Source organism: Spinacia oleracea, chromosome 1 (assembly GCF_020520425.1).
Source record: "Spinacia oleracea cultivar Varoflay chromosome 1, BTI_SOV_V1, whole genome shotgun sequence".
In the NCBI taxonomy this organism is placed as follows: domain Eukaryota; kingdom Viridiplantae; phylum Streptophyta; class Magnoliopsida; order Caryophyllales; family Amaranthaceae; genus Spinacia; species Spinacia oleracea.
In genome coordinates this window covers 125,539,344-125,548,616 of record NC_079487.1, presented here as the reverse complement: position 1 = coordinate 125,548,616, position 9,273 = coordinate 125,539,344, and the positions used below count along the sequence as shown (strand labels likewise).

The following is a 9,273-nucleotide window of genomic DNA, read 5'->3' as shown; positions in this document are numbered from 1 at the left end:
AGCTGCGGAGAGGCCCGAGATGAACAGCGGAGTTTGTGGGCTCTGGCCTCTGCACTGAGTTTACATAAGTGGCACCATGAAACTGGGCAGCAGCCTTGTGAATGATTAATTTAAATCAATGCTAATTAGCATGGAGTAAAATCTAATAGCATGCTAAAACAAACAGATATGAATCGACGAAAAATTATTAGTAAAAGTAGTTTAAAGAAAACACCACGTTAATTTGCCAGCAGCAACCCAGCAAAGGCATGTAAATTGAATTTGGAAAAGACTGGAAACAACATCCTTCAATCCTTCTTTCTATATATCACACTATCAAATCCAAAAGCTTACACATAAACTGATAAACAAGCAAAAATTTTAAGGAGAGTGTTGCGAGGTGTTTGATTGTCCAACACAGTGTTACCTAATCCTCCAATCAGCCCACAACCGCGAACCGAAAAAGCGAATTATAACATCAAAATAGTATAATTTTGGTCTAATTTAGCAAATTAGGTAGCAAATTGTGAACCCGTACCCAATCTCATACTAGCGAACCAGGTAACCGTGGTCCAATACAATACCCGGATCCCCCCAAAGGACCCAGAACCTGTACACAAAAACTCAAAGTCAAACACAAAGGCAGACATTGAGTGAACATCGACCCTAACCTGCATATCAGTAACACTATTACAGAGATCAGTATCGTTATATAATGAATCAAGTGCAAACTGGAAGTTGAATGGCTGAAAATTAATATGGCAACAGAAAACTGGCACATTAGAATACCTGGTAGGCAGCTGAGTGAAAGATCATATATCATTACTTTCAGTAACTATAGGCCTAGACAAACTTTCTTCTCTTTTGTCGGCATTTTCAGAATCTATGAAGAAACCCAGCTCAATGACGCGGTAGGAATCAGTTTTTTGTATGCACTTTATGGTCATATAGATTTGAGATGTGAAAAAGACCTACTGATTAGGTTTCAACTTCACTAGTCTCCATGGGGTGACAATGCCACTTGAGCAAAAAGATTCACGAGTCTGGTACCAGTGACAAGAATCTGCATGTATATTCAAAACAAATTAAGAATCAACCAAGCTAGTCATTAATTAAAGAATCCTCAAACAGACTATATAGCATATAACTAGTTTGCACGAAGAATAATACCTGAGGATGGGATGACAAAACAAGATTACAAACACGCCTATAAACAGCAGTGCACTGGTGATCTTCTTTCAAAGGAAGAGCTATCAGGAAAACAGGTAGTACCTGAAATAAGAATGATAAAGATAACAGTCGGGCCATTCATGATTCGGAATCATAAAGCTTAAGAAAATCTCTAGAAAGCCCGGTTACTTACCTGATTTAATGGGATATTAACAGGTAATTTATATTAAGTTTCATTCTAAGGACACCTTGACACCTTGTCGTCCTTAAGTTTAACCTCTAACAAACTATTTTTGCATATAAAAATAATTGCAAATTTTAGTTATTGACACATGTCACAGAGTCAATCCTATGCTAGCTTCACAAAGAATACACATCTTCATGTCGATGTTTGAATTTTGATCAGGTGCTCACGTAAAAAAAAAAAAAAAAAATCTGTACCCATTATGTGAATAAAATAAAATAAACATTTACAAAAATTATACTTAGCTTACAAGGTCTGATATCATTCACTTTCTATAAACTCTGGCGATAGAATGATTCTAAACAGCTCCTTCAGATTAGCCAATACATGTCGAGGCCCTAAGCTTTTAATGCCAATGTAATTCAACAGTTGTTCTATATCCTGCAATATGCAAAGGAATGCTAAGAAAGATAAGTTGATTAAGTAAGAAAGTTTAGCTGGATGCTTAGAGAATTTCATTCAAGTCAGTCCAATATCTCATCAAACACTAGGGATGAATGAATACTCCTATAAAGGAACATCAAATGACAGGCAAAGAGTGACAAATTATATCTTCCTGTATAATAGGCAACTTAAAGCAAGAAAACCAACTGTAAACAATTAAACATACATGTATACTGCTTAAACTCAAAAATCTACTATGATCCCAACACATACATAAATGGCAGGCAATAAAGAAGCAGCACGCATTTATTAAAAAGGTTCACCAAATACTAGAAGTCCTCATACTTCCCAATCTATGACATAATAATATTTGAGTAATTAGCAAACCTTGTTTAATAAAAAGATAGCATATGCTGCTCTGGTTGCATCTTTCCCGTCTAAAAATAGTGGAAATTCCAAACACTTCTTAGTTGCAGAGGCAAGGGCAGTTGAGGAGGGTACTGATGATACTTGATCAATATACGGTGCACAATCTTTAATATATGAATGAGAACCACCCAAACGCAAAGGATAACGCAAAGGGACATGTAGGTATGAAGCTGTGAGTGAGATAACCTGCAACGGACACACTCAATAAATTAATATCATCCAATTACTGTTGCCGCTCATTTTTTGTGACAGGGAGGAGGACTGGGAAGAGAGTGAGACACTAAGAGGGAGGTAGCGTTGCTCATGTGAAAATCCTTGCAAGTCAGCTATAGATTATTAGTGACCAGCCACATGAAAGTGCATGAAAGATCTTAGCAAATTACAAGGACAAAGATCTATGTATGAGCAAAAGGGAATAGCCCGAGTATCATGTTATGAAGATTCAAATTATTTTACTCAAAGGGAGAGAACGAACATACATGGGCAACATATCCCAAAGCAGTTGTCGACCTCTGAATCTGCTTCTTATCAGTGAAGAAAGTAATTTGCGTAAAAGGAAGCATATTCAACTCCACGCTTGAGATAGATAATGTTCCTTGGTTCCTTGATTTGTTCTCATCTAGAGTATCACCAGGAGTCCCTGCAGATAACATCAATTAAGCAGAGGGGTGAAAGATATCTACGTATTAAAATGAGGAATAACGAAGTTTCATAGTGCAGATTTGGGGTGCAAACATAAAAAATGATGGTATCCAATCACAAGAAAGCTACGGAGTATAAGAATAAAATGACAAAGGAAATAAAAACACGCAAAAGCTAATTTGATGATCTGGTATTAGCTTTTTATTCTTTTATATAAAGAGTTATTATAGATGAAGAACTTTACAGCCCCCTTTTTCTTATGGTGCCAAACCCAATTCTAAATAAAAGAAAACAATGGAACTCAAGTATCCTCCTTCAATTAGCTAAACATCAACCCCACTTCCACCTCCACCCAAAACACACACACAAACACAAGCACACACACATCAAATCGTAGTTTGATAGTTGCGACTACATTTCTTATCCAGAAGAAGACATAATCTTGCTTCAAGCACAATTAATCAGAGAGATTCTAATGTGGAACAAAAGAACTCGTACCTGGTCTGCTCCCACTCGGAAATGAATCTAGTTCAAGCTCCTGAGTTGCACCAATCAAGGTCTTTACGGGATAAAGATACGCAACTTGAGAAACCATGTGCTGTTGTCTCACACTAAGCATCTTCTGGAGACCACTTAGTTGAGCAAGACCCTTATCTCCAGCAAGTAACCTACAGGATTCCTGCAATGATTTATAATTAATTAAAACTAAAGTAAAAACACAACTGAAAATAATAACAAAACTGAAGCTTTTACTTACTACTACCTTCGTTTCATGAAGTTCTTACCCTTTACTATTTATGTGGTCAAATTTAGAAAACTTTGACTGGCTTAAGTAACTTATAGGGAGTATATGAGAAAAACATATCATGTGGGATCTTCTTAGATTCATTTCAACATGAATTTTCATGATATCAATTTTCATAATTTTCTAATAATATAGTTTTATATTAAATAAAACTACTTTTTAACATTGCCTCATAAATACAAGCAAAAATAGAAATCGTACATCATTGAGCAGATTAATCTCATATTTAAAAGTTAACGCGTGAACACAATATATGTTAATTTTGACATCAATTAACTTTATCGGCATTACCCCTTCAAGCAAATACATGCACAGAAGTAACACATCTAATATCTTCTTTTCTTTAGCTAATTACACATCTAATGTTTTGCTAATCATATTGTCTACACAAAACAATCAAATAGGGGAAGTTCTTGATTATGACGAGGTTAATTTAATCACAACTTTCTAAATAGATGAAGAAATAACCAATAAAGCAGTTATAATTGCAGATTACCCAAATTCTTTTCCGCGCAACAGATAGAGATGTCCCTGAAATAAGTAGAGACTTGATTTCAGTGCCTAAGTGCTCCTCTTTTGTTTTAGCATGTTCTTCTACCACCTTTGCTTGCATTAACATGTTTCCCATAACCAGCTTCTTATCTTCCACTCTTTCAGAAATCTCATCAAGTTCATTCTTCCTGCTCAAAGAGTCAGATTGTACCTGGAAACGATATCCAATCCCGCGGAGCAAGCAATTTGATTAAAGCCTCGTATATCAAGATATGTTCGGTAAACATGACTATATGGAACAATGTTTTAAAAAGTATGCCCCAGACACTCAGGCTCAACTCACAAGCATTAGGGGTATGCAACTATGCGCCTTTTATGGTCTAGGCGAAGCGATTTCAAAGAGGAGCGCCCCGGCGTACCCTGAGGCGCACAACATTTTTTCAACAATTTTTTTTTACTGTTCCTTATGAGGCGCACTGAGGCAGGGAACTCCAAATCGCCTTGAGCTTTTTTATACATGGATAAGGAATTTCTAAAGAGAGAGACCGTCGTTCAAAATTAATAGCCACAGTGCCCCAACTCCCAAGCCTTCACAAAACCTCTCATAATCAAGATGCATTACTAGTTATAAAGAATGTGACAAATATTTATGGGCATCCTAAATTAGCATATCTGACTATAATTTCTGGGAGGAGGTATATTTTTAAAAAAATGGAAATTTACACTGCTAATCCTTTCGCAAAATTAATGGAACAGAAACATTAACCGTTCTTATGACCATTGTAATTGCTGGAATGTCTATGTCCCTCTTACATTGTCTGCTTGTTATGACAACACACATATTATTTGAAAAAGACTAAGAATTTGCAAACTATCCAAACTTGATAGAATATAACTAGAATCACTCAATTAAAGCAGGGCATCTTGTGAAGTTCAATCAGAAACTTATACTACAACGTACTATTATTTTAGAAAATGCAAAACCTTGTATTCCGTAAATGTGACTTAAATCTCTAATATGAGTGAGTAATTAAAGCGCCCAGGAAATTAGTTCAAACCTTAGTAAAACCAAAAGTTCAGCCAAGGAAGACAAAATACAATGATATGTTATCAAAGATGAGTTATCATTGAAGATAATCGACAAGACTCCAAGACAGTGACAACTCTAAATTGTTGATAAAAGATCCTGAAATTGAACAACCCAGATACCTGAATTAGTGTTTGAAGCTGACGTTGGATAGCGAGTTTCTGGAGTTGAGCTTGTTGGAGGGCCGAAGAAAGACTAGATAGCGTAGCAAGTTCTTGTTCAAAATCTTCCCATTGAATCACTTTCAGGTGGGGATCTTTAGAACTTAAGCTTCCAAGGTCCATCAATTTCTAAATTACAATCAAAATGAAAACGGATAGTGTAAATTGAGATAAATTAGGAACTGATTATTAGAGGAAGTTAAAGATATAAGAAATTTATTATCGTCCATAACAAATATCCCAGACTGTTTCGGACTTAAAAACTCTGTGACTATCAATCTCATTTGAAAACTGAGGATTTCCTCCGGGAATTTTATATTTCTTTTTTAATTACGTTTGGCTCTTCCAATCACCCCAACCGAGATGGATGCGCACAGAAGACTACTCCAATCTCGACTAACAAATATATACCATGTTAGTATTTTTTCTTTAGTTACTTTTTAAACAAACCAACTAATACCCATCTTCTCATTATTTTCTTGTGTGTGTAATAGTAAGAAATTAATTCTCTTTATGTACATTATTCATTTAGAATAATATGGTTCATACTATTGTGATTTTAATTAATTTCAACAGTTTCTGAAATCATTGAGTGCCCCATTTGTTCGGTTCATGTCCATAAGATGTGGCTAAGTTTTACGCTAGCCGCAACAAACCTGCCGCAACCCCCCTCCTTTATCCAGGCTTGGGACTAGCTGACAGTCACTCATATGCGAAGTTGTTTTATTATTTTCCTTTGCAAACTTTTCTCCTTATTTTTTCTTAACATCTTTGTTTCTTTTTTAAACCGACCTTGTTTTCTTGTTTCCTATTTTCTATGTCTCATTACCCTCACCTTTTACTTTTCTTGTTTCATGTTTCATGGACGGTTGCTTATGAAGGTTCGTGTTAGCCGACCCCAAATCATTTTGGGACTAGGCTTTGTTGTTGGTGTTGTATTGAGTACCCGATTTATGTATTGAAGGGTTATTATGTGTTAGTGTGTTATAAAGGTGGTTTTATTGTGGTTGTTATATTCACAACAACGTCTTGGTAAATGATTTCAAAACAAATTTAGATGTACAAGTGTATATGCAACAAATTTTATGACAATAGAAGTTGAAAGTAATGCTCAACATTAGTTGTCCTTGCTCTTTATTTTAAGATAATGATTAACTTTTGCATTTTGTTGATGGTATTTGGATTCCAATACCTATTGACTTGTTGGTTAGTAGTGTGCTTTACGAGTCTAGTAAAGGCTTTGATGTAGTATTTGATTATTTGAGAATGATCAGTAATGAAAGTTTGCAAATGTCTTTCATTTCCTACGAAATACAAATTTGCGATTACAACTGACAAGAGTCCTACTTTGATTGATTAATTCTAGTTACAGTCTATCATATCATTAATCAAGACAAGTTGGGGAGTTTATCAATTATTAAATAAAATGAGTTCCGCCATAAAAGTTAGTCGGGGTGTAAGCAATAACAATGGTCATAATAACCATTAACATTGAAGTTGACATAATTTTTTGAAAGAAATTCAGTGTAAAATAATTCCATTATTTTTAGTAATACACCTCGTTCCGGAAATAATAGTCACATACTCCCATATTTTTAGTATAATCCAAACCCAGAAAACCATATTTTTCTTTTCCTTTCTCTCCCTTTCCTCCCATTCCTTCAACAAAGCCCAAAAAACACAAACTAATGCAGAAATGTTCTTGATTAAACAAAATTTTAAAAAACTGCAATTTTCAAATTGTCAAAATCCTATTAATTATCAAATCATCTGAGCACTACAAAGAACGATTTAAACTCCGAAAAAATCATCTAAGATTGCGAAAAAGAAACTTACAGATTTAAAAATTTAGCGGACGAGCTACGCAGACAATCATGAACACGGCATATCAAGAGAATGAGCTACGCAAGTTCAGTCCGCCCGGCTGTTTTTCACATCATCGATTTTGATTTAATTACCTTTTTAGAAAAAATAAACATCCCAAATCATATAATTAGATAAATTAAGTAAAATTCAACAAGAAAATAATGCTAAGATTTACCAAAAATAGTAAGCAAATTAAGAAATGTAGGAAAGGGGGAACCTGCGAGAGAAATGCCGTAGATGAGAGAATCTTGGGAATAATGAATAAGAATGGGGTTTTGGAGTTGGAAAGACCGGAAGAGTGGATCCGTTTAACGGTTTATGCCTTTTTGGGGTTCATAAAATGTTGTTAAGAGCATCAACATTCATGGTATTTCACCTTCCTATTTGAGAAAAAATGGAAAAGGGAGAGTTTTCACCATTATGGAATGTTTCTCATAATCATAAAACAAAAGAGGAGGTTAATAAAAAGGAAAGCTTCCCACAAAGTGGTCCCAAAAGTGGTCCCAAGTTGATGGGAGATTACTCCCCCACGTGTGTTTCTTCCCTTCAAACAATCCAACTTTATTTTTATTTTTTTTAAAAAAAATTACCGTTGGATTAGTGTAAATATTAGTTAACGATTAAATTAGTGTAAATAGCAATTAACGATTAAATTAGTGTAAATAACGCTTTTTTTAACGTACTACATTTAATGATTTAATCCGATTAATTAAATGGTAATTATTTAATTATAATTACCAAATTTTGATTTAATTAATATTATCTAATTTTAATGTGTTGAATCAAATAATTTTTATTAATATTGGTGGAGTATGGAGAGTAGGAGGGAGAAAAGGTAGTGGGGTATGGAAAAGTAGGAGAGAGAAGGTAAATGAGGAGGTTAATGAATGTAGGTATGAAATTGTGAAATGGGAAGGTTATGTGATAAAGTTAGTGGAAAGTGATGTGGACCAATGAGAAGAGGGGAGAGAAACTCATGGGTTCCCCATGAGTGTTGATGCTCTAAACTATTGATTTTATTTTTATTTTTTTAACAGGTAAGAAGAAGAGATCCTACTGAACTAGCACCTACAAGTCACAAGGTAAGTTCTTCACTTGAGTTATTCTATTTGCAGTTGATGGGGCTCGACCCTGTGACCTACAAGTCACAAGGTAAGTTCCCACCAACTCCACCGAATTACACTATTGATGGTGAATCGGTGATCGCCCTTGTCGGGGGATACCGGATTACACTATTTATCCCAATTTAATAGTTATAGAAGAATAAACTTTTTACCGTATTCATATTATAAGTTATTATAGCCCTACTTTTTACTCTCTCTATTTCTTATTAATTTTCCCGTTTGGAGAAAACATAGATATTAAGAAATGAGAAGATTATATAAGAAAACAATAATTGAGATTGTTTTTATTTATGGAAAAGGATAAAGTAAATAATTGTTTATTGATAAATAACAAATAAAGTGGATATGGAGATGATTAAGTGAGAAAGACAAATTTGTGTAAGAAAAATTAATCATGATTTATAGAAAATGGGGAAAAGTTTACGTCCAAAAAAAGAGAAACGGAAAAAGTATTGGGTAACACCCGAAGAAAAACTCAAAAACAGGAAATCTAACATGGAATTGAGGGAGTGTAGTTTAATAAGTAGGAAAGTAGGCATAATGAGAGATATTGGAAGAATTTTTTTACTTGAATGTATGTGAGATGATATGGGCCATAACTTTTAGAAGTGGGAAAAGAGAAGTAATGAAATATTCAGGTTGGATAGGTTGTATCATGGATTATAAGTGGATTGATCGCACGTCATCCACTACGGGGTGTGTCATACGCAACCCACTGATCATCTCTACTTGCGTCTAAAATGAATGTTAGTGATTTATTGGTACTATTTGTTATTATGGGATTTGTCAGCATCAATAAAGCATAAAGTCCCAACCCCTCCCCCCACCACCCAAAAAAAAAAAGCACCCATAGAAGTTGAAGCCGAAACAAGCATCGTCACAGTGTTGAT

At 34.7% G+C, this 9,273-nt stretch overlaps 1 protein-coding gene across 5 annotated transcripts; it reads right to left on the bottom strand.

Annotated features, from left to right (window-relative positions):
• Positions 1-283: 283 nt before the first annotated feature.
• On the bottom strand, positions 284-7,685 carry LOC110789528 (vacuolar protein sorting 38-like). 5 transcript variants are annotated; one of them, XR_008918548.1, is made up of 10 exons: positions 7,477-7,685; positions 7,230-7,351; positions 5,355-5,522; positions 4,150-4,356; positions 3,347-3,527; positions 2,686-2,846; positions 2,165-2,392; positions 1,150-1,251; positions 769-1,042; positions 284-666 (listed from the first exon to the last, which is right to left on the bottom strand). XR_008918548.1 is itself a non-coding variant. In XM_021994214.2 (8 exons), exons 3-8 carry the CDS (start codon positions 5,514-5,516, stop codon positions 1,655-1,657), a joined length of 1,059 nt encoding a protein of 352 aa, XP_021849906.1. In that variant the 5' UTR covers positions 5,517-5,522; positions 7,230-7,351; positions 7,477-7,685; the 3' UTR covers positions 1,472-1,654. The 5 variants fall into 5 exon arrangements, 1 of the variants encoding a protein (XP_021849906.1); XR_008918543.1 differs by having other exon boundaries at positions 284-650; XR_008918542.1 differs by having other exon boundaries at positions 284-589.
• Between the last annotated feature and the right edge of the window lie 1,588 nt (positions 7,686-9,273).